At 40.6% G+C, this 27,024-nt stretch overlaps 2 protein-coding genes across 4 annotated transcripts in view; one reads left to right on the top strand and one right to left on the bottom strand.

Annotated features, from left to right (window-relative positions):
- LOC110951560 (kelch-like protein 29) overlaps positions 1-19,146 on the top strand; it is a 326,566-nt gene extending 307,420 nt beyond the window's left edge. For all 3 annotated transcript variants that reach the window (XM_022194687.2, XM_022194685.2, XM_022194686.2), the window contains 2 exons: positions 12,874-13,018; positions 17,760-19,146. In XM_022194687.2, coding sequence (XP_022050379.1) covers positions 12,874-13,018; positions 17,760-17,943 — 329 coding nt within the window. In that variant the 3' untranslated portion in view covers positions 17,944-19,146. The remainder of the gene's footprint in view (positions 1-12,873; positions 13,019-17,759) is intronic.
- Positions 19,147-22,142: 2,996 nt separating this feature from the next.
- Positions 22,143-27,024, bottom strand: part of atad2b (ATPase family AAA domain containing 2B) — a 100,328-nt gene continuing 95,446 nt past the window's right edge. Inside the window, exon 28 of the mRNA XM_022194688.2 lies at positions 22,143-23,881. Within this exon, the coding sequence (XP_022050380.2) occupies positions 23,804-23,881 (78 nt within the window). The 3' untranslated portion in view covers positions 22,143-23,803. The remainder of the gene's footprint in view (positions 23,882-27,024) is intronic.

Genomic DNA, 27,024 nt, shown 5'->3' with positions numbered 1-27,024 from the left:
GCACGCATGCCATTTCCTATCACATTAGAGAGCAACGAGGTGTCATTGGGCCTCCATTATAGCCGCCTGGTTGCCTAGCAGCGGGGTTCCCACTTGAGCATTGGCTCCTCTATACGATGTGCTTGACTTCTCCTGATTGCCATGTGAAGGCAACATACAGTACAGTTGTTTACAGGGTGATTGCCGGAAATTGTTCCTCCTCCACCATCAAGGTGAATCTTATTTTATAAGTCACTTAAAGGCAACTCAAGGAAATGAGGAAGCTTTGACAGGAAATACAGATGTGCAGCACACATAAGCATCATTTCAGACTGAAAACGGCATCGGCTAATCTGTCCTCATGTCTGGACTTTGGTCTCCAAATTGATACACTGCAAAAAAGAAAACTAGTAAAAAAAAACTATGACGATTATAAAAATGGTAAATATTATGGCAAATATTTGTAAAATTATATTTTAACTGATTAAAATACATCAAAAATGGTGTAATTTTACAGTCATACATTGTATAGAAATTAATTATTTTTAAAATCAAGATTTATTGGTATAATTATTATTTACAGACTAACCTGTAAGTTAATAGGTTGTCTTCTGTGATTTTACTAGACATTATCAATGATTAAATAAAACCATAGAAATCTGTAAAATAACAGTTTAAAAAATGTCATTTACTCTTACTAACTTCAGATGGGGCTTTTATTTTAACATGTAGTATAAAATTTATTTTTTTTAATAGTTTTTTTTCTCTGAAAATAAAACTAAGAACATTTGTTTAAAAATGTTAAAAACTGTTTAAAAGATTTTTTAATCCTTAATATACATTTTTTCCTACAAATATGTACAGATATCTATAAAACAACATTTTTGCAGATTTAAATACAGTGTTTGCTGTAAAACTGTGTAAAAGAACAAAATACTACTTTAAAAAAACAGGCTGAAAATAATGTCCACATCAAAAATCTTTTTTGAAAGTCAACAAGTAAACTCTTGTTTTATAGTTTTTTCTATCAAATAAAGGCACATATCTGTAAAACAATGATATTTTTAGTTGATTTAAATACAGTAAATAATACTTTCTTACCATTTAATGTTCAAAATATGACTTTTTTCTGTGTTTGTACCAGTTATGAGGTGTAATTTAGCAAAAACAGGGAAAATCTTACATTTAAAAACTTTTAAAAATGTTCTTTTTCACGGTGCAGTGAAGGTATCATTCGTGTATGTGGCACGTTTATTGACTGTGTGTTGTGATTTTTAACTTTTCTTATTTGTGCCTCATGTGGAGCCCCATCAATGCCCTTTAATTACATAAAACAAACAGTGTAAATAGATTTCTCTGTGTGTAATTTCAATCCTCAGCATTGGAGCTTATTTCAGTGAAAAAGTTGACCCTCGCCTATGGCAACAGAAAATCCAGTGGTCAGCGCTTGACCTTTTCCGCTCCTGTTGTTTTCTTCTTACCCTTATTATCATCCCACTCACTGTTTTCCATTAGTCCCCTTCTTCCCACGTTATTGCTCTGTCGTTCTAATGAGAAGACCATCGCTGAAATGATAGGTGGGTCCAACAACAGCTTCTGACATGTTATTGGCCAAACTCTGTAGTTATTCGCTGCACAAACCTGCAGCCACATTCCAAGCCGGAGCCTCTGGGGACCCGTGAAGGACGCAGAACCCAGGAAAAAACCTGCTTTAACCAGGCTGCCATAACTCTAAGGCAGTAGGAAAAACACAGCGTACAACTCTGTGTGATTCAAAACACTGGCAGATGTGTCCTCAGTCTTATCCACGGGTATTTTTTCCACAAATAATCGTCCTTGAAGGTGCGGCGCGGTAATGATTCCTATTGATTGGAGCTGTTTGCTGGTTTCAGACTTCGACAACACTAATACCCATATGTATGTAAGCTCAGTCTATAAATTCTTTGTGTTGCAGCAGTAACTTGACACATTGTGGAAAGAGTTGGATAAGAGAAGAATTATGTATCAGACTGTTTGTCAGAGAAGAGCGGTTCCCAGGCAACTACAGGAAACTTCAAAGTTCCTGATCTAGGCCAAGAACTCGCCATCGACACAACCCTTATTGTCATTTTCACACTTTCGGTTTTTGTGTGGATTAAACAAGCGAAGTACAACTTGTTAATTAGTGAGATTTAGAAGTGCTAAAGGGGCAGAGTGTGTTACCTTCGGCCACAGCCGGGCTAGCGGTTTCCAGTCTGTGAGCTAATCCAAGCTAACGAGCTGCAGCCTCACATTTAGCATCCGGAGAGGAGAGAGGGCTGCTGATCTTCTCATCTTACTCTAATAATGAGCATGTCTCTCGAAATGCAGAAGTGTTTAGTTAAAGGTGTAACATGCAAGATTTCTAACATAAATATGGCATTAACATAGCGGCAAACAGCTATCTTGTAAAGTTGTGCTGGTGTTGTGGCATCATTAGCAGAGAATGAAGCCAAACTTTGCATATTGTGTGTTGTAATCCAACTTTTTTCTGTGTTATGTCTGCCCGTACATGTCAGTGCATGTTGGTGCATGTGCGTCCCTCCCTTTGAAACTGTTGCCCATCCCTGTGTTTATAAGTACATTGAGAGTGACCTCCGATGCTGAATAGGACAAGCAAAAGTGGAATCTAGTGTCCAATGGATGCCCCAAACAATATAAATATGTAAACACAATCAATTCATGATATTTACCTATTAATAGTAATTGATGTCCGCAAAGCAGTGGGTGAAGTCACAATCGCTGTGTCCATGTTTTATATACACGGTAATTAAAATGATACCATTTGTTAACTGTTGTATTTGGATTATTTTTTCGTGGTTTCGACAGCTCTGGCTCTAAGGAAGCAATGTATAGTGGTTCTAAAGAAATCTGGACTAGAGTTCACCAGAAGGCATGTGGGAGACTCTGAAGCCACCTGGAAGAAGGTTGTTTGGTTTGATGAGAGCAAAATTCAGCTTATTTGTTATCAGATTAGACGCTATGTTTGGTAAACAAACACCACCCCCACTATGAAGCATGGCGGTGGCAGCATCATGATGTTGGTGTTTCTTCTCAGCATCAGGCCCTGGAAGGCTTGTAAAGGCAGAGGGTAAAATGAATTCAGCAGTGTAAAGGGATATCCTGGAGGCCAACCTGATGCAAAAGAACAGCAACTTAAGAGGACATTTATTTTCAAGCAAGACAATAGCCTGAAGAAAACAGCCAAAGCTACATAGAAATGGTTTAAAGACAACAAGGTGAATGTTGTGGAGTGACCAAGTCAGAGCATAGAACTCAATCCAACTGAACATTTATGGTTGGTTTTCTTCTTTGCACAGAAGAATCTTTTCTTTTAAATTCTTGTCCACAGAAACTAATTAAATTTCCCAAGATTCAATGTCAGAAAGCAATAAAAGGCAAAAACTTTCTATAGGCAGTGTACTTCTCTTCCCTTGTTGCCTGCATGTCTACAGTCCTAATAAGGCTGAAAAATAATTTTAACAAATACTGCTGCAGCGAGCGTCAGACAGAAACACAGGGTCAGAAACATATTTAAATTCAAATGTTTTCTGACAAGAAGTTGTTCTTCTGTCATTACAGCTCCAGCGCGGAGCCACTTCCTTCAGCACTGCTGCCCAGAAACTTGCTCTGTGTTATTAGTGCCTTTTCAGAGCCGGGACTGCTGCGAGGGGGAGGAAAAAAAAAAAAGATGATTATGTAACATGGATGTTTGGGGCGAGAGCTGAATGGTATTAGAGCAGCTGGCAGAGAAGAAATGAGGGAGAAGTCTCGCACGCTCAAAGAACTAGACGCAACCTCTGCTTACCTCATATCAACCGTACATCCCCCGGGGCTGCAGGTACACGGCGCATGAATTATGCAACAAACCAGGAGGTTACTTCACATGTGCATGCCTTGTCTTCTTGCACGTTTGTGAGGCTCAGACAGACAGACCGTCATCTGTCAGGGGCGTCGATGAGGCTGCGTCTGACAGCCAACGAGCCAGGAGATAATGGACGGGTTTTAGTGCTTCCTGTGAAATTGGGCCAGTGATGATTTTAGTGAGCCGGTGGGGAGCGCCTCTCCAACAAACCCGCCGCCTCTCCAACAAACCCGCCGCCTCCCTCCACTGCTCTCCATCTCTAATCTCTCTGTGCATCTCCCTCTCTCTGTCTCTGTCTCCCCCCTCTGCACACTTACCCCCTTCGTCTCTCAGCACCGTCTTATCGACTGACACAAATACAGCTGTGTGCGTCCTCCAGGGCTTGTGTATGTACGTATGTGTGTGTTTGTGTGTAAACTCCGGCTCTGGGTGTGTGTTTTCCCTCTGCATGGACCGTCTCCCGCATGGACTGCAAATGGGTTTCACAAACACTTATCAGGACTGACTTCCTATCTCTCGCAGAGTGAAAAATAATATTACTCATGCCAAAAATAGTCCCCCTTCAAAAAAAAATAAAATAAAAAAGTTTATTGAGACACTTTGCGGCTTCGTTCATCTACATCTTCCTTTGTCTTCAATATGTCTGCCTCTCCGTCTGGTGAGCCGGATGTTTACCAGGCGCCCACACTAACCTATTTATGAAGTCTCATTGCTTCATTCTTAAAAGGTCACTTCACCCAAATTATCAAAATGCCAAGGTTTTGAGATATCTGTCTCTGCAATTTCTACCTCCACCTCAGCACGACGGAGGTGAAAGGGAAATTAGTTTGTGGCGCTCGCAGCACAGAAAGATGACATTTAAGGGAAAATACAGCATGCAACAAGTTTTTAAAAGTGTCATTGTCACACCAGAAAAATCCATAGACCTCTATATCCTCTCCACTGGAACTGCGATGCGAGTGTAGGCAAACAAACCTTCCCAAAGTGTTTTTGTCAGATTTGCAAACTATAGAAAATCCTCGCACCCATCTGGCTTCTTTATTCCAGCACTCAACTTCTCAAAAATCAATTTTGTTCTATTTGTGATAGCAATACCTTCCAAATGGAGTATGTGCTTTTTCACACCAGATACATTTCAGAGAAGTGAATCTCCCACAGTTTCCTGTCCCTTTTTTTTTTTTTGAAAAGAGCATTTACATGTTTATAATTTTATTTTGGCGGTCTACTAGAGTTTGTTTACATGCTTTAAAGTCCCTCTCTGGTTGTTGATTTAACTCCTAAAAACTTTCTTTTGTGTGTCGATGTTACATATTTAGAAGTTTTTCGATGGAAAGAATAATATTCAGGCCTTGAAATCTGTATAATAGTGTAAACCTGCATGGTTGTCTGCAGCTCGAGCACACCAGCTCACCTACAGTTCTTCTTAAACAGCACAAAACTATTCGATGCTATACAATAGCAGGTTGTAATATAATTCAGTCATACATAATGGGAGCAAAAAACAATTCTAAAGAGAAGAATAACTATGCAGTCAGTCCTGCCCTGCAAGGATGGGTTCGTTAGATCTGTGATGTAAGAAACCCTGAAAATCTTGCTTTTTGAGACTGTCATCAGTGCACCAAATTTGCTCAGCCATGGCGTAGACCGTTTATGATGTGCGGTCTAGCATATAAAAATACCATATACACATGTTAAGAAGCTTAAAAAACTAAATATTAATTTATCTGGGGCAGGTGTTCAGGCAGACATTATGCAAATGTGTTACATGTAAATAAGTAACAGAAGAAAACCCTGGATTTCAATTGAAGCAACTAAGGAGCAGTGTTTTCTGAGAGACAGAATAACTCATTTTGGTTCAGAGTTTGTAACTTTACAGACCTATTACATGCACAAGAAACACCCAGAAAGCAAAATATAGGCTCCTTAAATGACTTCACAGAATCACTCCGGCAGAGCCAGACAGTCTAATAACTGTGATCTGAACAGACACAGCAGATGTCATGTTGTGACATTTGTTTGTTCGACTTATGTTTGTGACGTTTACATTTTTACTTTCATCGTTTAAATACATTTTTAAAACAGATCTGTCACATGCAAAAAGTACGGATGCTTAAATCCAACAAATTAGAACCAAAAAGAGCACAGTATAGGCTCCTTAAATGACTTCACAGACAGTCTTATAGCTGTGATCTTAACAGACACAGCAGATGTCCGTTTCTCACCACTTCTGTCCAAAGACATCTCAACAGCTAATGGATGGATCACCGTCAAAACTGAGCACAAAAACTGTTCACTTTGTTTCTGACCAAATACCAGCAGGACTAATGGCATACCTTTACCTCTGCTCTACTTGGGTTTTGTGCCTGTTGTCAAATGTTACCTTGTTAACATGCTGAACTAAGACTGCTGTCCAAAGCATTATGAGCATATTAGCATGCTGACGTTAGCATTTAACGTAAAGCACCGCTGTTCCAATGTACAGTCCCACAGAGCCATTAGCACGGCTGTAGACTATAGATTTTTCTTCATGACATAACATGATATATGAGCCTTTTCTTGACTTTTTCCCCTTTCCTCTCCATTTTATTTAATTAGCTCATTTCTGCTTTAACAAAACTGTTTGCAGCAGGTTCAGTGGAGAAATGGAAGCACTGATAGAGGGAAAACAAAGGAGGAATTGTTTTTTTTTAATTAAGCATTAAATATTCATAACCAAGAAGCAGAATTTGCAGCTTTTAATGTGTAATTTGACGCTGAAAAGCTTGATCAGATTTGATTGACAAGCACAGACAAACAACTTTTAAGCACATTCAGATCAAACCAAACCAACACAGGATGTAGATCAGATTCTGTTTTTATAATTTTAAAGTTCTACCCACGTTAAAAAAAAATATTTAGCAAGAAAACAGAAACAAATAGAATATCTGATGTGAAAAAACCCAAACTAGTTCAGAGATGTTAAAAAAGTAGTAAAATTGATGTAAAATGTAGATTTTTTTTTTCAAAATTGGTTTGAACAAGCAAACAATTGATCCTCTAAAACCAAACTAAACACATAAAGGCGACATTTCCAGTAGTTATTTTCATCATTTAGATGAATTTAGAATATAACAAAAATGATGTACCGCATTTTGAATAGTAAGTACACTCTTGCATTTATTAGACTCTCAAATCCAACAAATTAGAATCAGAGAGTCCAGATTAGGTGCTTCGACTAGATCCTTCTTAGGAAGTAAGAGGTGGAACCGGTCTTATTTAAAACTTCCATGAACACCAGTGAGTGGTGTCACTTAGGCCAGTGTTATATTTTGTGCATCTGTGAGCTTGCAGGCTTTTCTTTGTCCAATAAGAGTCCACAAAGACCCCTCTGCAGACCTCTGTACGCAGCCTGAAATTTGCCTTGATGCTCTTCTACTGAGCATCGATCTATTTAGGACTGCTGTTGGTAACTGTCAAAGTGTACGTCCACAGAGGGGTATAATCAAGGCCAAAGACCTTCAGGGGGAGAAAAAAAAACAACACTGTGGATGTCTGCAAGTCTAGCTAGGGATTTAAAAAGACTTTTAAAATTCAAGACTGCAGATTTGTCCAGAAATGGCCGCCCCAGAGCCGGTAACTCCGGCAGTTGTTGATGTCAAAGTGCTGCGTCTATAATCAGAACTTTCACAAATCTGACCTGCATGGGAGGCCATCCAGGAAAAAGACCTTCGTTGTCCAAAAAAGAACTTTACAACAAAACCACAGTTTGCCAGTGAGAATATAACACCAGGCTCTCGACACACAAATCAAAGATAGAGTTGTTAGGCCACAACATCAGGAGACATTTTGGAGCAGACCAAAGACAACATGGGGAGGATTTATAACGGCTTGGCGTTGCTATTGATCCAATTATGAATTCTGTCTCATATCAAGTAGAGTTTGATGATTATCTGAGGTTAAGGTAGAGTTGATCATGGCATTTTCCAAGTGATAGTACCAATCTAAGCCTGAGGCTTTGTTTTCATCTGCAGCCATACAGGTGTCAGAAAGGGATCAAACAAGTTGTGGCTTTGAATTAAATATGCTTGATTCAGCTGGAGGACATTAAGTGTCGCAAAAGTCTTTTTTCTTGCCAGCTGGACCGTTACAACAAGGCTTGTGACCACCTACAAAACATTAAGGAACAGCTTTAATACAGAAATGCCTGTGTTTTTCTTAATGCAGTGGAGATTTTTGCAGTTCTAAAGCATATACACTGGATGGATTTCAATAACTTTAGCCCTATTCACACAGGATTAGTATTACCTTGGGACCAATGGTGATTTGTAATCATTTTGGATGATATTTCACCAAATACCAGTCTCCTTTGATAATGCTAGTCCCGTGCGAATCTGCATCTCAGTAATTGGGGAGTATTTTAGTCTTTTTTTTTTTTTTTTTTAAATTGCGCGCCTTTTTCTACCTCTTTCCTGTTGAGTTATGGAGGCTGGGGTGGAATTTATTGACATCATATCCAGGCTGTAATGTCAGTAAATTCTGTGTAAATGTACTGCAGGAAACACAGATGTTGGGGTAATTCACAAATTACCAGAGATCTCCAGGTAATATAATTCCCGTGCGAATAGTACATTTGACTGTATTCTAAGAAAATGGTATCAGATTGAGACTTTGCATCCTAGAGACTAAATTTGAAAAGACTTGGATTGGATTGGAGGCAAAACAAAGTCAATCAGGACATTTCTAACTCATAGTGTGGAGTCAGTCACTCTTTGCAGGGTTTCTGTTTCCTTACTTTGGGTGAACTGACCCTTCAAATCCCTTTCTACAACACTGCCTGAGAGGTCACATCCACATGGAAACAGTGACACATTAAAACCCCAGCCAGCTCCCCCGGCTCGCATCCCCCGGCTGACAGACAGGCCTCCATCGACTGGTCGACTCCAGGGACACCGAAGCAGCAGCACCGCGCCCCGACTGCTCTATCGAGAAATTGACCGCGGGAACAATTACTCCCGCAAATGACGTAACAGCCGAACCGCTATGGCCATTGGGAGCGCCATTATGGTGACGGCAGGACGAGGGAAGGGGAGAGTGACAGAGAGAGAGGAAGTGGAGAAGGTGGAGTGTTTCCATAGCGACCTAATTGGACATGTCCCCACCGTTTCTCCATCATATTGAATTAAAGTACATCATCCTCTCGATGCTATTTTGCTCCGTCATTTCAAAAAAAGGCAGCTCTTATTCTCCTCACACCACATAAAAGGACACTGGGAGAAAAAAAAATGTTGCTGCTGCTCCAATTACCTGGTTGTAATCTTATCTGAGTTTCTGGCTGCAAGAACTGAAGCTTCTTTGTCCTCTTTCCTCCCTCGTTGGATGCCCATCACCTCATCATACTCCAGCTTTCCGAGTTGTTTATTCCTTGTTTGTGTTCCCTCCTCCGTCTGCGACTGACCGCGTATTTCCATGTCGGCTTTGCGATGACGTGGCTGTTGGGAGTCCTTATCAGGGAGCACGGTCTTGTCTAGATCTGTGCAGCGTACAGTATTGCTTCGATTGAACTGTGATATATTTGTGAGCGCCCGTTATCACTCCGGTAGCGGCTTTATAGAATCAGATATCCGCCGTGTTGATGCAGAAACAAGATAGGGAAGGATGTGAGGGAACAACAAGGTGTTTGTTTAGACAGCAGAGGCTAAATTCATCATCATGGCTGTGTGTGTGTGCGCATTTGTTTCATGTCCTTGACCTCAGCCTGAGGGTTCCGGGGTTCGGTGACTAAGCTGTCTTATCAGGGTGTGAAAGACTGCGTCAGCCCGTGTTGCCCCGCAGGCACAGCTGCACTCCTATTACAGCTGCAGTGTTCAAACCTTGTTGTGTTGTCATTTTCTCCCCCCCTCCTCTCCATTCATTTTTTATGTAGAATGTGGTCAGTCGTGGAGCTTTTCAACCTTAGAGCTGCAGACAAAATCCATCAGAAGACCTCAAGAACAGCAGGAATTAAAAAGTTTTCAGCTGACACAGACAGTATGCACACTTTTTAGCGTAACTTGAGCAAAAATGGCTTGTTTTTAACCATCCAAAGGCCGAGGGAGGACGAGGGAGCCCCAACAGCCCTCCTCGGAGACTCGCCAAATGAGAGCGAGATTTACCTGCTTGGTGCTTCTCCAAACGCTCGCTGTGAGTCAATGAGAGACACAGGAAGCGGTGGTGAGAGTTTCTGTTGATGGGGGGGAAAAAAGAGAGAGAAAGGTTTTTCCTTTGAGAGCATCCTGTTATTATTCTGCCTCAGGCGCCAAGCAGAGAGAAATGAGTGTTCTGTGTTTATGGGACCTAACACAAAACATCATGTACACGCGCTTATGCTGGCACACACGCTTGGAAAGACTGGCAGCGGCATATCAATGAGATGAAGGAGGTAAAAAGAGGAAAATAAACACGTCTGGCAGAATGTGAGGAGGACCAATCAGTGGCTACTCGTTTCTCAAGGGCAGAAATTGGAGCTGACGCCTCAGATGTGTTGCAGGGGAAGTTCATATCGCATCTCGCTGTGTGTAAATGATTGCAGCATTGTCGTATAATGTGAATAATATAAAGTGGGTATTAGCTGCGGGAGCCGTGTGATTGGCAACAAATGTCTGCCAGCTCACCACAGTGGCCCGGGCTGAAATTTGTCAACAATTATTAAATGGTCTGCAATGAGATTTTGAAGACATATTGGTCTCAGGACTGTGTGTGAAAATGGATGAACCCTCCATGATGTAGAGCTGTAACATTTAATCAAATAGTCCTCAACTGTTTAACTATTTTCATAGCTGATTCATCAGTTTGCGTCATGTCTTAAGGAAAAAATAATAAAAAAAATCTGTGACCCCAGCTGCCTGTGTTTGTATATTTTCTGCTTTATGGACAAATCGACACATTTGAGGATGTCAGAACCAGGCTAATTGAGGTTGGCAGCATAAAGAAAAAGACAATGAAAAAGAGAATAGTAACACTGGGGAGCTTGGTAAAGCCAGTAACAGAAAATCTGAAACATGTAGCACCACAGACAAAGATACCGTCAGCGTGAACAAAACACAACCTACAAGAGATAGGAAACATAAAGTTAATAACTGGTGGCATATAAAGGCAGAGAAAGTGAAACTTGGGGCATCCTCTAAATGTTCTTGTACCACCCACTATCAGGTCTAAATAATTTTAATACTTGGGCTAACTTAGTTTAATTTATTAGCTCATCTATGTCTCAACAGGCACCCATGGTCATGAGCTTAGACTCGTAACCGTTGTCGAAATGAGTTTCCTCCAAAGGGTAGCTGGGCTTAGCCTTGCTAGAGGGATTATATATCTCATGTGGCCTGGGAACACTTTGGAAAACATTGACTCCTCAACCTGCTGCCACCACGACCCAACTCTGGACAAATGGGAGAAAATGATCGAATGGCTGGATGGACTGGAAATAATTGCAGTACTTATCAAGATATCACATCAACCTAAGCTATACTCTGTCTGTAGTGCTGTTTCTCAAATGCTAGCATGCTAACCCTACGCTAAGATAGTGGGTAACTGAACCATTATACCTGCGTACATTAAAACCACCTGCTTAATATTGTGTAGATACACCTTGTGCCACCAACGCAGGACTTTTAGGAGTGTCAGGAAGCAAACATTCGCTGTAGATCCGTTGTGTGCTGTGGATTATATGGTGGGGCTTCCATGGACCCAAGTAGATCCACCATTTGATTGGCTTCTACAGAGTTTGAAGGCCGAGCCAACAGCTTGGTCTTGTTGTTTGTAGTATCCTTTGAGCCATCACTGAGCAGTATTTGTGGGGTTGTGGGCCACATTGACCCATTAGTCGGGTTGTGGATGTCAAAATAACATCCACATAAATGCCAAGACCCAAGGTTTCCCAGCAAAACATTATATCATTACAGGAATGTTATTCACTTCTACTGTCAGGGCTTTAAACATGAAGCAATGCTGGTTGCACAGACCTAGCATGGATGTCAAGCAGCGGGTTTCATTCAGTAATCAGCCTGAGGAGCAGCAGAACCACCTCTGACCTCCAGATTTGACCCGTTAATTAAACACGTCGGACTCGTCTCAGCAGAAATGAAGGTGGTTATTTTGCACGAGGGCAGCTTTCAGGGCTTCCTCCCCTCCACTGGCATTATTAAGGCATCAGACTGAACTCCTGTTGTCTGTTTCCAGTGAGCTCCTGTCCGTCGTTTGTGGCAGAAAGCGGCGAGGACAGCAGCTCTCGGCCAACTGTCTGTGCATTATTCATGCTGCTTGTAAATTGGCCAGCTGCAGTCATGCTCGAGAGGAAACGAGTTTGATGCACACTTCTTCCTCTTCTTCTTCTTCTTCTCACACAGCGGGGCTGCCGCTTGCTAACTCCAGGTTTACTATAGCACCGATACGCACAGACCACTGTTTCATTTTGTTTCCCATCAGCTATAATTCTCCAACGGCGCTGCTTCAGTGCTCCTATTTTCCTCATGTGCGATATTCGGTATCAGACTGAGTTATGCCATATGCACAGTATCCCACCTGTTCACTCATGTATTTCCAATACATGTGCTTTTTCTTCTTTCTTTGAGAATCTATGGAGGTGCCAGAGGACCTAATGCAATTGTGAATTATTGGGACTTAGGTAACTCTTTTATATTGCTTCCAGGCCCAAACATACTTTGAAGTAGAACCCAATAAAGCCTCAGTGATTTATGAACTCCGCTTTTTCATCACTTTTGGTATCCATTCTGTTTTTTTTTTTTCGTTTCCTCTAAAGCAATCTTGAGAGGGGCATATCTGTAAAGTGATAAGGAGAATGTTGATGATGATCGTTTTTGCATGCGGTGTGGGGACCAGAGAGGAGGAAAAAAAAGAACAAATTGATGCCATTATATCGAATGGAAATTTCTGCCGTGTGCGAGAATGACATCCAAACAATAGCTTTGTGTTTCCTTTAAAAAAAATCTCCCTTTCTTCCCCCCTCTTCCTCTTTCTTTCTGCTCTCATATCTTTAGATAACAAATACGCCCCTGCAGTGAGTCTAAACGGTTTTATATTCATCCTGGGAGGAGCCTACGCTCGAGCTACCACTATCTATGACCCAGACAAAGGAAACATCAAGGCTGGTCCCAACATGAATCACTCTCGGCAGTTCTGCAGGTAAGAGATAATTAATGTAGCGGCGCCACATGTAAGTTAAATCCCCAGTGTGGGATTTGTAACGATTTTTTTTTCTCATACGCATAAATTGCACGTTTGTCCTGTGTGAAGCTTCAAAAACAGCTCTGACATTATTACACAGCCTCAAAAATAATGTAAAACTCAAGCTTATTAGTAGTCTGTCAGTCTTTGTGTCACAACACTGGTTGCACGGGGAAAATGCATCGAGGCCAGCTAATTAAAACTTGAACAAAGCCGGTTGTGGGCTGACAGCGTTTCCGATGCGGTTCGGTTGTGAAACTTCTCCCTGGGTAGGAAAAAAAAACAGCTTTCTAATTCATGGGCTTGGTTTTTAAATTTGCTTGATCAGTAACGCTGAGAAACAAGACATGTTTGTTCGATAGCCTTGATTAAATCAGCTTTCTTTCCAATTATTTTTAACTATTAAGGTGCCATTTGAGTAATTTGTTCTTTTGTAAAGGTGGGTTGTTAGTCTTCACTTACAGACTGGTGACAAATTAAAAGAAAAACCAACATATAGTGTCTTAGAAACGTGCCACACCACCACATCCCACCAGAGCAGCCTCAGTGCTCAGTACTTTGATCGTTCAAAGTCTCTGGAACTCTACTTTTCCATCATCTGGCGATTTGATGAAGGTGCAGGAGAGCGATAGAAATGTTTCATCACGGGATAAAGGTGATCACTCAGAACAATTTTCTTGATTTGCAGTGACACTTTCCTCAAGTTTCGGGTTGATTTACCTCAATTTCACTCCTCTCAACAATCAGAGTCTGGTCTGGGATTTTCATCTGAGCCAGACTGTTGTTGATGTAAGAGGGTCTTCACATCCAGTCTTGACTGATATTTATAAGTCAAAATCTGGATAGCTATAATATTAGGCTGCTGCCCGGAGCAGTCGAAGCAGTTGCCAAGCAGCTCTAAATATTCTAGTCCTTGAGGCTAACATTAGCTACAGATATTAGCCTTTTGAACCCAAAACAGTTTGTCGCATTTTTAGTCACTGTGGGCTCATTTTTCACTGCAATATAAAATCCTGCACCTCAGTGAAAACATGTAGAGCAGGAGTGTCAAACATGTGGCCCTTCAGAGGATCCAACCTGACCCTCAAAGTTTAAAAATTACAGAGAAGACATTGACTGCAGATTGTAAATTAGTAAAACTAAAAGTTTATACGAGCAACATGTTTTGCATTTCGGTGATACTGTTGGGTTTAAGTGCTGCGGTGATCAGAAAATTCTTTGTTGCACAATTTGCACACAAGCTGACATCGGGAAGATTTTTAAAAGAAAATGTTCTGCCCAACAAGCCAAGCAATGTGGTCTCGTCTTTTGTCACTGTTCAACAAACTTTCTCCAGCTGTATCCTGTTTAACAGACTTTAGGCTCATTAGCGCCACCTACTGGGCTGGAGTGTTCGTCAGTGTGACCGGTGTGGCAGAAATTAGGGAACTGAGAAAGGTGCGATTAAATGAGTCAGAATCAGCTTTAATGGCCAAGTACGTACAAAACATACAAGGAATTTGGTTTCAGCTGTTGGTGTCACCCTAAGAATATGGAAGAGAATAATAAAATAAAGCAACTACAGAAAGAGGAACAGGGAGGGAAAAAAATAGTAGTAATAAAAGTTAAATATAACTCGATATATGCAGAAATTTACAGTAGTGAGTGCAAAAATAGCTTGCTATAAACATTAGTGTAAATGAAAAATTGCATGATGCAGTGTAAAATGTGTTATTTTTTTAACGTGTTATTTTTTCTGTAATTATCTGATCAAAATTTAACCGTTGAACTCCCCCCTGATTATTTTTTAAATATTTTTTAATTATTGTTTTCAATTTTTTTAGGCTAGAAAATGCTTATTTTTCCGCAAAAATAATTATAACAATATATAAATATACCGCAAAATCCCACGGTGAAGCGAAAAATCAGCGATACAAATAGAATTTAAAAATCTGCGATAAAGTGAACCGCGATATGGAGAGCGACCACTGTAAATGAAAAAGAACAGTGGTGAGCTCACATCCTGATATTCCAGTCCACCGGAGCCACTGAGGTGTGCAGCTTCCTGGATAATGAACTCACAGTTTTCCAAGCCCGAGCTTCTTGATATTTTTCTTTTTGCAGGAGCTACAGAGGGAACGGAGGCATGCATGAAATACATTCGGGAGGCAATTACAGACAGTGATCTTATGTGCAGAACGTCCAACATAAATCATGTTGTCAGAGTTATTGATAAGCTGCAGCGGCACGCGGCAGGCAGCTGTTCTGCTACATTTAACTAAGTCTGACACAAGAGAGGAAGAGATGCCGGGAAGGAAGGGGGAGAACAACAAACACGCACGGCGCTGTCAAAAGCAGAAGCACACAAACACTCTGGAATATCTGCGGCACACGGAGATGAAGTCTAGCAGGTTATCGTGCAGGAGAGCTGATATTCTCCCCTCAGTGCGTCGGGCCCTCTGCAGGCCTGAACCTCCCTCTGTTTATCAGGAAGAGCAGCTCCAGGCGCTGCCCTGCGCTCTCTCAATTTTGGATCAGCTGTGCTTTCTCTCTGAGTAGATTTAGGCTTTATGTAATAATCTTTTCCAGTCCCAACAGTGCTGTGAATTTGTGCAATAGGACTGCATGTTGTTTCGCTGCGAGTGTGTGTGTGTGTGTGTGTGTTTGAGCGTGCACCTTATGTAAATGCAGATCGTTCCAAACCCCAATAGGAGTACAAAGCCCTAATCAGCTTACAGCCCAAGTTTTAATCCTCTCTGCACACAAACTCCTGTTTCTGTTTCTCATATCAAATGAGCACATTTGTACAGATATTTGCTTTTTCATTAGTTTTCTCTCTCGCCCTCAAGAGAGAATGTAATGTTTTTTTTCCCTTTGCCCTCCTTCCTACTTTCGCCTTCTCGGGATCACGCGTGAGCGATGTCAAATAATCTCAGGCGTGGCCCCCAGCACGACAATCAGCGTGTTTGTGGAGATGTCGCCTTTGTGTGGCTTTGTTGTCTGATCGTGATTAACAACACAAACAGTACTTCTGCCGCTGTGACTCGTAGCTATCTCAAATCAAAGCCTCGCCAGCTCACGCTCACTGTTCAGCGACTTATCTACCCGACACTGATTACGTCTCATTACTGTTTTGTCCCAACAGTCGGTGTGAATAGAGCCGGCTCTCCAACACAAATACAATGTTTGACATTTAGATTGTAATACCTAAAATTTTAGCACAACTTGACTGAGCGAAATTTTTTTGTTACTGGAGGTAACGGCAAAATAAATTCTGCGGTTTACAAACATTTCCTGAGCGGCTACTTAGAAATACAACAGCAGAGCTACTGATGTGTACAGATAGATTAAGGATTTCACAGATTTGTTGTGTGCAGCCACACTGACCATACTGTATTCAAAAAAGGGCATCGTCTCTGGTTTCAAAAGTGAAGCCGATATTAAAGTGCCTACAACCTGCACTTTTTCTAATGACCAGCAGGGGGCGACTCAGACTGTATAGAAGTCAATGAAAAATGAGTCAACTTCTCATTTGATTTGCTAACTCAGTGAACATTTTCCTACTGAGTTTATGGCCTCAATTGGAAGTTTCAAGCCTCCTTCAATACAGTATGATGTTCATTTTGTAAAGTATGGTAATTATGGAAAATTATGCTGCGTTGAAGAAGACTTAAAACTAGCGATTGAGACCTTTAACTCATTAGGAAAATGTTTAGTGAGGTGACGGATCAGGAGAGAAGTGGCTCATTTTCTCAGACTTCAACACGACTTCTTTTTGCAGTCAGTCGCACAACGAACAGTGAAACATTTGAATACGGGGAGGTGAGCACTATCATTAACAAGAAAAGGACTCAGAGTGCAGTGCTTCGCCAAGACTGCTCAGTCAATCACAATCCTGTGATCGTCAGTTGACAGAGAAAACAAGAAGCCTTTGTGTGTCACAAATGCATTTTTACAGCACTGTGAAAAGTTGTTTTTGCACATCCCAATTGGGGCGCAGTCATGGTACAGTGCCCCATACAGTGGCCGCATTGGGGTTTCATACTCTGACCTTCAGATCAGTAGCCCAGAAACTTAACTGCTGCACCACCACTGCCCGTAAAATGAAGGGGGATTCGAGCCCACACCTCTAGGGGAGACTGTGACCTTAACGCAGTGCCATCTTCACTGCAAAAAAAGGTGGAGATGCTTGAGATGATTGAAACTGGGGGCCTCATACATGCAAAGCTTGCGCTCTACCACTGAGCTACATCCCCGGTAGTGTTCACGTGTCGTTGTCTTGCAATGATACACAAATCTCTAACAAATCCGTGGATCCAGACGATTAGCCGCATCACTGCCAGACTCTAATCAGTTGATCTTTGTGTCATTTCTGACCTTTCCTGAAAATTTCATCCAAATCCAGTAGTCCGTTTTTGAGTAATGTTGTGCACAGATAAACAGACAAACGTACGCCAATCATCACATAAAAAGACTAATTCTATTTTATTTTATCTTATCTTGTCTAAGTGAGACCGATTTAGCCAAAGAAGAAAAAATGCTATTTTTAAACAACATGGCTGGTGCGAGAACTACTGGAGCGTCTCCACATCAGTCTAAAGAACATCTTAACTCGTACACTTTTTTAAAAAATGGCTGCATTTTGGTTGCAGTCTGCAGCTCTAAGTTTAAAGTGCATTCTACTTTTCACTGATCATGACTGACTTGTGCGTCTCTGCAGTGCTGTGATCCTGGACGGGAAGATCTACACCACGGGGGGCATCGTGAGCAGCGAGGGTCCGGCCCTCGGCAACATGGAGACCTTCGACCCTTGCACCAACTCGTGGACGCTGCTGCAGTCGATGCCCTGCCCGCTCTTCAGACACGGCTGCGTGGTCATCAAGAAGTACATCCAGAGCGGCTGAGGGCGGCTCGGTACCAGAAACGTACCGGGTTGGACGCCAAAACACCAGCTGAGCTCCAGTTGTGGGACGATGTGTGACGGCAGCTTAGAGCCGGATCGGCCGGTCGGCAGCCTCCGGACTTGACGCCAGCATCCATCCACACTGTTACCTTCCCTCCACCCCCTCAAATAAAAGCCCTGTGCAGAATGTACTCATGTTCAGCTACACAGCCATGTCAGGTGACGATGCCTAACCTCCAGTACTGTATGTGTCATGGTAGTAGTTCATCCTCATCCAACAGGCACAGGGACCCTCTTAGTAATTTACAAGCTCCTTGTTTTGTTTTTTAATGAAGCTTTGTTCCGTTCTGTCTCTGTGAACTCACCATTCGGTCGTTTCTTTGATGAACTCAGCTCAGTGAAAGCTCGCAGCTCCACGTTTTTGTCCCTTTGATGTTCGCCAGATGGTAGGTTTCATTTGTTCAAGTTTCTCTGTTGTGTTTTCTCAGTAGTGACATCTACAGGACAGGAGGAAAAGCGAAGGAAAGGACTGTTTTCCTCTTATCAGCGGATCTGAAGGGTTTCTTCTCTCTCCTCATGTACCAGGAAGCAAATAATTCCTCCTGTGAGGTGATTTAGAAACCAGATTTTGAACTCTGTGTAACCCACTTTCTTTTAATGACTCACTGAGCAGCAGAAAAAGTGATCAAATCTGGGTCGGGTGGGGTTTGAAAAGGAGGAAATCTTTCTGTTTTTGGTGCAGCTCCAGCCTGATGGAGACATCATCTGCAGGGTGAGCAGTTTGTTTTTCCCATTTTCATTTGTGCTCTGGTGTTTGGAGAGAGAGGGAATTCCTCCTTCCACTGATCAGATGTTGAAGTTGGGACAGTTCCTCTGGAAAAAAAAGCACAATATTCACCTGTGACTGTTACCATAGACATTATCTGTTGATCCAGGTTTGATTTTTATCATAAATCCACCCCTTTTCTGTTTTCTACGACGTGTTTCATTGCAACCCACAGACGATGTGCGGTTGGTATTCTGTAAATACAGGAAGGAAATATGTATATTTTAAAAACCTGAAGGCAATTCTGTATAAATGTTTTTAGAAAAAAAAAAACTGATAGGTTGGATTCAAAATGGTATGTCTGTAAATCTGTACCCAAAAAGGAAAAATTAACAATTGTTATTATTGAAAACTAATACATATACCAGAACATGAAAACCTTGTCAAGTCTGTTTTTTGGTCTGATGTTTTATGGGGCTTTTAGATGCGACATGAGAGGTGATTCAGTGCTCTGTTAAATAAAAAATGAACTCTATTAGCTACCAGACTAGTTGCAGGGTGGGAATCTATCCTGTTTTCTGTGTAGAATGTTGTAGAAGCTAAACTTTAACCCTCCTGTTGTCTTCAGTTATGGGCACTCAAAAACTATTATTTCTTTGTCTGAAAAAAATCCCAAATTTCAGCAAAAAACATCCCCAAATTTCTGAAAATTTGCAAAACCTTCAGAATGACAATTGTAATAATTCTTTAAAAGTTTCATTTTAAAAAAAAATCACCCAAATTTGGCAAGAAAATTCTTGTAAATATTTTCAAAAAATGAGTAAAAATCATCCAAAAAAATCCTAAAAATATCTAAAGTGATTACATATATATCAGTAAAACTTCTAATATTTTCTTTAACATTCACAAAAAACCCTAACCCTGAATTTCCCTTCGGGGATGAATAAAGTGATTCTGATTCTGATAAACTAAAATCCAGCAAATTTCACTGGATTTTGATTGATTTTTTGTGAATGTTCTTAAGAAATATTTTCAACATTTTTGTTTCACTAAAAAATGCTCAAAGATTTCCCAAAAATGTTGAAAATGTGGACATCAGAAGTTTCACTGTGAAAATATATTTTTTTTTCCCCACATTTTCAAACTTTAAAACGTTTCAATTTGACCCACAGGACAAATATTTGAAGTAGTCTGGTAATTTTACATAATAATAAATATTATTGCAGGGTAGTATATGCAACATTTATATTATGTACATTTATATAATAATTTAGTCGGGTCTTCACCTTAACTTTCAGATTATAAAATGATGACATACAGTTTATAAAATGTAGGATCTCAGCTAATATTTTTACTAATGAGGGAAGTTTTTATAATAAATACTGTGGGGTCTTAACATTAATATTTAATTTAATCTGGTTAATTTGTAATGTAGGATATGTAAATAATTTAAATGTGAAGAAATTTACATAATATAAATATTACACGTATTAAATTATAAATTAATCAGATTAATGTAAATAAGATCCTACAAGAATATATGTTATTATATATAATTATCTGACAAATTTAAGTATTAAGCTTCAAATTATACACAGAAATGGGCAAGATTTCTCCCCTACAACTAGTTTGGTCTTCCTCCTGTATTGATCTCCACAGATTTCAGCAGCTTCTGGAAAAGGGAATCTTTGCTTTTTGTTTTCAACTACATGTGTGTTTTTTCCTCAATTTAAAAATGAAAACTTCAAAATTACAGTTTGCACCTTTATTCAAGTATATCACAGCAGTTTATTTGAGAAATACAGTAAATGTTTCATTTCAAATATAACTTACACTAAAGTAACAATTGCGAACAGGTGTGTTAAATACACAAAAACAAACAGAACGGACAAAGCTATGAGAAGTCTAAATTAATCGTGAGGGAAAAAAAACAGGGAAGAACAAAGTCATGGAGGAAAGAACAAACCTTTTTTTTTTTTCCTTCTGCATACTGGACTAAGTAGTCTCAACTACCAGACAAAAATTGGTTGTTAGTCCAAACTGGCTACAATTTAATATAAGAAAAGGAAGATCACAATGTATGACATTTAAACTAGTCATATTTTAAGTCCAAATGTGTTTTAGAAATTCAGAAAAATAAGCTTTTTTTTTTGTCAGAAACTGGAGACAAAGTGAACAACATTTAAAAGGTCTCTTACTGGGATGTACTAGACAGAAACAGCTCATTTGAAGATCCTAATGTTCCAGTATGCCACGATCTGTAACCGCCTCCAACTGAAGAAAAACATCAGAACGACAAAATAAATAGAAAAAGCTGACAGGGCATGTTGTCGCGTGTTGAACCTGAGAGACCTGTAAACCCTTTTATTCCCCCGTACACGCCAAATAAACCTGCTACACAAACGCTACGCAAAAAATAATAAAAACAAAAAACAAAAAAAAAACGGCTAAAACGAACGCACGATGCTTCCCAATTCTGTTAGATTCCAAAAAATAAACTTACAAAGAGACAAATTTATTGAATATTAGGTGTTAAACGTGTTTAATAATAATAATAATAAATAATCAGAATCATGAGATGAAAATCTGCAATGACGAAAACATTTAAAAAAAAAGGCGATGGGTGTGTAAAAGAGGCAGAAAACGCTCTCAGAGAAGGAGGTGAGGAGATGCGAGAGGAGCAGATCCTCCTCGGTGTCAGTAGAAACGAACCTAAAGCAATCAAATATACAGTCCTTGAAATATCCTCTAAATGTATGCAATCATCATGTGGCTCAAATGCAAACATACATAACAATCAGAGATATAAACCACTCTTGGATTACTGCAGCCGCTGTGGTGGCGCTGATCTGGCGCCGCTGTCGGTACGCCGAGGATGTCGCGACAGTATTTTCACGTGGGGAGGAAAAAAATACTGCTTTTGTACCCAGTAAACAGTTTGTTTTTTCGCGTTTAAAATAATTAAGCTGAGGTAGCGTTGGTTTTTTTCTCTCTGCAGTAGTCCAAGTGCTAACCTGTCGTCGCCAGTTTGCATACGGTTTTTCATTTTGCTTCTTTTTTTTTTTTTTTTTTCCCCACCAAGAATCCGAGAAAAAAGGCAGAGGTGAGCTGGGGTTTAAGAGTTGCACCGAGAGTTTGTTATTCTTTTTCTGAGGAATCGGTGCTTGGAGAGAGGGGGGGGGGGGGGGGGGGGGGGGGGGGGGGGGGGGGGGGGGGGGGGGGGGGGGGGGGGGGGGGGGGGGGGGGGGGGGGGGGGGGGGGGGGGGGGGGGGGGGGGGGGGGGGGGTGGGGGGGGGGGGGGGGGGGGGGGGGGGGGGGGGGGGGGGGGGGGGGGGGGGGGGGGGGGGGGGGGGGGGGTGGGGGTGGGGGGGGAAACAAAAGGGGTTTCTTCAGTCTACACCTGCTAAATATGGCATGAAACTCTTCATAAGCTTCTACAGTTAGGAGAAAACATATCGTGTGTTTGTTGGCCACAAGTGAGAATCCAGCTTCTCTTGTCTGGTGTCGAGGAAAACAGAAATAAATCCGTAAAAAAAAAAAAAAAAAAAAAAAAAAAAGTCACACATTTAAAAAGAGGAGGAAAAATAATCACTTTGTACACTTTAGGTGACGGGCACTGCCTAGAATGGCCTTGTTCATTATGGATTCACAACCCATGCAAGAAGTAAAAAGAAGACAATCCAGCAAAGCGTTTTCATAAAAAAGTAAAAAATAATACACAACATAATACAGATTTTTAGCTATGACCAGCTAATGTAGTTGGAAACAGAACGCCGGCGAATGTCAGCACCTTCTGAAGGAGTGGGTAACACTTGGCACCATAAATCATTTGACTCGCATTATTGGTGTTTTCAGAGGGTTTTTGCATATGAAAACTGAAAGGAAGGCTGGTGGTGTCGACCTCTCACCTCAGCTCTAACAGGACATGAACACATTTAAATACAGTAACAATATTCACACACATCTGCCGAGACAGGAAGGAAAGTTTTATTGTAGAGATGCATCACCTAGATATGTCTAGAATTGGCGTCTAGATATATCTTCTTTTTTTTGCTTCAAGGTGACCTCAGTGGTAAAGACCCACCCCCCAAAAACCTGGAGCCTGTTTCATTATCACAAATCAAAATATCCTACTAAATATATCATATGAGGTTTTTAAAATAAGGCACACGCTAGGCAGTGCAAACTACTGACCGATTTGTACTGCTTCCAGTTCCTCACTCGGGGAGGAAAAAGAAAAAAATGAATATCAATAATAATAATAGACTGGCGGGCACAGCTTGAGCGGAGAGGGAACACATTCATACTGTGAAAATGTAGTGAAGAAGAAGAAGAGGAGGAAGAGGAGGTCGACGAAACAATTGAGGCGAGCGAGCGAGGAGGGTTTCACAGATTGACCGCCGCGGGCTAATGCTAATGCTACGCTCCGAGACGAACACTGTGACTGGATTCTAACCTCATCGGGGGTTTGTGTCTGCGGTGGAACTTCTTTGTAAACTGGGGTGGCTCAGATGTTAAAAAAAAAATAAATAATCAAGTGGCTTAAAAAGAAACAAAAAAAGAGCCGCGAAAACAGCGTGGTAATATCGTCTCCTAGCAGCGCTCTGCATCCACACTCCTGCTGGTGAGGCTCTGAGTGAGTGTACCCAAGAAAGAGATGCTATTCTGTGTGTGTGTGAGTTTTTTTTTTAAAGTGTGTATGCACCGCCTGCTCCGGAGAGAAGATAAGACATCACCCGATCTGTTGGTTTTGCTAGTCATCCGGAGTTAGAAGAAGAAGTGTTCCCAAAGAGCAGCATGGACAAAAGGTCAGGATTAGCACCCGTGTAGCACCAGGGTTGCCCGTCACCGTCGGTGTGTTGTTGTTGTTGTTGTGTTTGTGTTGACGTGACACACCTCCGGGGGAGTTTGGTTGTGTAGAATGGATCTGGTTCCGGCCAGGTTTCCTGAGACGATAGCACCATTGAATGTCTCTGCCCTCGTTTCCCTCCAGACGACAGAGGAGGGCATTTTCCTTGTGGGCTTTTGTTGTGTCGAGGACTGGACTCCTTCACTCTCACTTCAGTCAGTTTGTGTGTCTTTGTGGTCCCAGGATCTACCTGATAATAGGTATTAGTCTTCCCTCCTCCGTCTCACAGGATGTATCAAAATGCTGGATTCTCTCCTCCATCTCCTGCAACAGAGAAGACACACAAACACATCACGCTCCGTTACGACCGGCAAACTCGGCTGTGTGCATAAAAGCATCTGTGCACCGCGGTTTCAATATTACTTGGAAATTTCCCACAGCAAACAACAGCTTTCACCATGATAAATGATGTAAAATGAAGCAAAGCTGTGCTAGAATGAGACAGGCGATTTTTCTCAGCGTGAAAACAGCAGAATTTGACACTGACTAAATCTGAACAGAGCCAGAGGAAGAGAGATGGATGTTAGCCTGCAATAGACCGTGATTAATGCCTTGAAGATGTTACACTGGGTGTTTTCTCTCATCTGAATGGCTGAGTCAGTGCGACAGACGCCGCGACAAGACACCAATATCAAGAGAAGTTGAAACCTTACAGCAGAAAGCAATTTTACACATAAAGAGGGCCAAACTTTTGCAGGAAGGGGACAGCCAAGCACTGAACATTCCACATCTACACACAAAGTTAACGGCAAGAACAGAGACCGTTTACATATTTACCAACTATGAGCACATTTTACAGTAAAGATTTCAGGCTGATAATAATGGAGACTACAGCAGTTAATCCCAAAACACAGGCCTGCTCATCATTATTGGTAAACATGAAATTTAAATACAAAATGTAGAATATCTCCTGAAAAAGGGAATCTAGTCAAACAGTTTTGGTCTACAGACAATTCATGTTAGATAGATAGAAGAATAGAGAAATTGACCGATTGTGCGGTGATATTGGTATTGGCACCCTTTAGCCCTGGTGTCGTCCTGTCGACCAGTTTAAAGTTTGAAAATCTGGAGAAAAAAAATGTATTTTTACAGTGAAACTTCTGATGTCCACATTTAAATGGGAAATCTTTGAACATTTTTTAGTGGAGAAAAAAAATGTTAAAAATGTTTCTTGAGAACATTCACGTAAAAATCAACCAAAATCCAGCGAATTTCGCTGGATTTTGGTTGATTTTTATGTTAATGTTCTTAAAGAAAATATTCTAAGTTTTACTGGTATATATGTAATCACTTCAGATATTTTAAGATTTTTTTTTTGGAAGATTTTTACTAATTTTCCAAAAATATTTACAAGAATTTTCTTGCAAAATTTAGGGGATTTTTTTTAAAAATAAAACTTTTAAGGCAAACTTTTAAGGAATTATTGGAATGTTGACATTTGTGGGATTTTTTGCTGATTTTTAAAAAAAATTTTCAGACAAAGAAACAGTATTTTTTGGTGCACATAAATGAGGACAACAGGAGGGGTAAATTAGTGTTGGGAAAAAACTCCCATTTTGACTCAGCTGCAATTAATCAGAAATGAGAAACATCTGGTGATAACCTGTCAGTGCCCACACAACACAAATTAGCCAAAGAATGATGACTTTAATGTTTTAAAAAGCCACATGCTATTTCCTGTTCCTTTGTCACAATGGTAAAGACAGGGGAGCTGTTTGAGGACATCAGAAGTGTTATTATTAGCAAACACAAGACTCTTAAAGGGTATAAGGCCATCTCTAACCCTGGTTCAACAGTTCGCAATGTTATGAAGAAGTTATGGAACTGTCAAGAACCTGCCTGGACGTGGGGGGGAAGAGGAAAACTGATGAGACAAGTCTTCAAAGGTTGGTGCAAAACTGTAGAAAAAAAAAACACCACGTAAAACATCCAAAGACCTGAAAGCTGGCCTGGAGCAATCTGGAAAAATGGTTTCAAATGGTGAAAAAGGGAAAAATGACTGTTTTAAACTGACCAGCAACGAGTCCCTGATCTCACTCCATCAAAAATCTACAGCATGAGCTGAAATCTGCCATTGGGTTAAGGAATCCTGCAAACGTTCAAGAGCTTGAACAAATTGTAAAGGAAGAGTGGGAGAAAATACCAGTTGAGAAGCACAACAAGCTTCTAGATGCTACATGAAATGTTTGGAGGAAGTCATCGCTGCCAATATTAAGGAGGGCTGCCTTTACTACACTCCATGGCATTTTTCTTCCCCATTTCCTCTTGGAAATAACATGTTAGTTGAAAAATTATATTTTTTGTGATTGTAATTTGGACATCCAATTAAAAAATTCTGATCATATGAATTCAGTACATTTTAGATATTGTACCGGATATGAAAAAAATGAAAGGTTGCCAGTAGTGGTGACCTGGACTGTAGGTAGACTGAAAAGTGTGTTTTCTTGCATTAAGCAATCTTTGGTGCCCCCTTAAAGACATTCCAGACTGAGCCAAAATGATGATCGAAAAAAGAACACGTTTTTTTAACCAGTATTGCTAATTTTAGTGTCATTTACGCACACATAATTTACATTTATGTTTAGCAAACGGTCTGAAATATCTGGAAAATCCATAGATTTCTGAACACAAACTCACTGCCTTTACATTACGCACACTGATCTTTGCTGTTGTGTAGAATCTCCCCCCCAGTGGTCCATTCTGAGTCTGAAAAACCCTGAAACAGTTTCATTAAAGCTGAAGTAATGAGTTCATACATCAGCTCAGCTGTTCAGCAGACCACTGATTTATGATTTAAGAATTGTGGAATTTTCAGGATTTTTTTTTCAGGTGCAGCCTCTCAAATGTGAATATTCACTGGATTCCTCTATTTTTTTACATTCCCCACATACGGAAAGTCATAAATTCCAAACATCATTGTACTGTATTCAAATGCCTAAAAACATACAGAAAGTCACATTAAAATAAACATTAAATTGAGCTTTTTACTATAGAAACCTGATGGCATAACTCCTCATCTACAACTTTACTGGAGAAGATTGATATGTGGTTAAAGTGCAGCTGCTAAAAACCAACATTTGCATTTTATATCAAGCATCCATCTCTCTAAAGTTAACTCATATTCACTTCATCAACCTCAATAACACAACTATAACTCTATTATTTATCACACTGCACACCTGCATTTTTATTTTCCCAGTACAATGTCCATTTTTACATTTCATGCTGATACTTTTCTGCTTTTGTTCATAGTTTAGGGTCATATTTTTTCTACTCATGTTCATCTTAGATTAAAACTTTGAATGGGAGCAACAGAAGCATGAATTAAGTATTTCTGATTCTGACAAAGAATCCACATCAGGCGCTGAACGCCAACATCTTTCAACCACCACACATCAGTTAGATTC

The sequence above is a fragment of the Acanthochromis polyacanthus genome, chromosome 16 (assembly GCF_021347895.1).
Source record: "Acanthochromis polyacanthus isolate Apoly-LR-REF ecotype Palm Island chromosome 16, KAUST_Apoly_ChrSc, whole genome shotgun sequence".
NCBI classification, from domain to species: Eukaryota; Metazoa; Chordata; class Actinopteri; family Pomacentridae; genus Acanthochromis; species Acanthochromis polyacanthus.
This window is presented reverse-complemented; position numbering and strand designations above follow the sequence as displayed.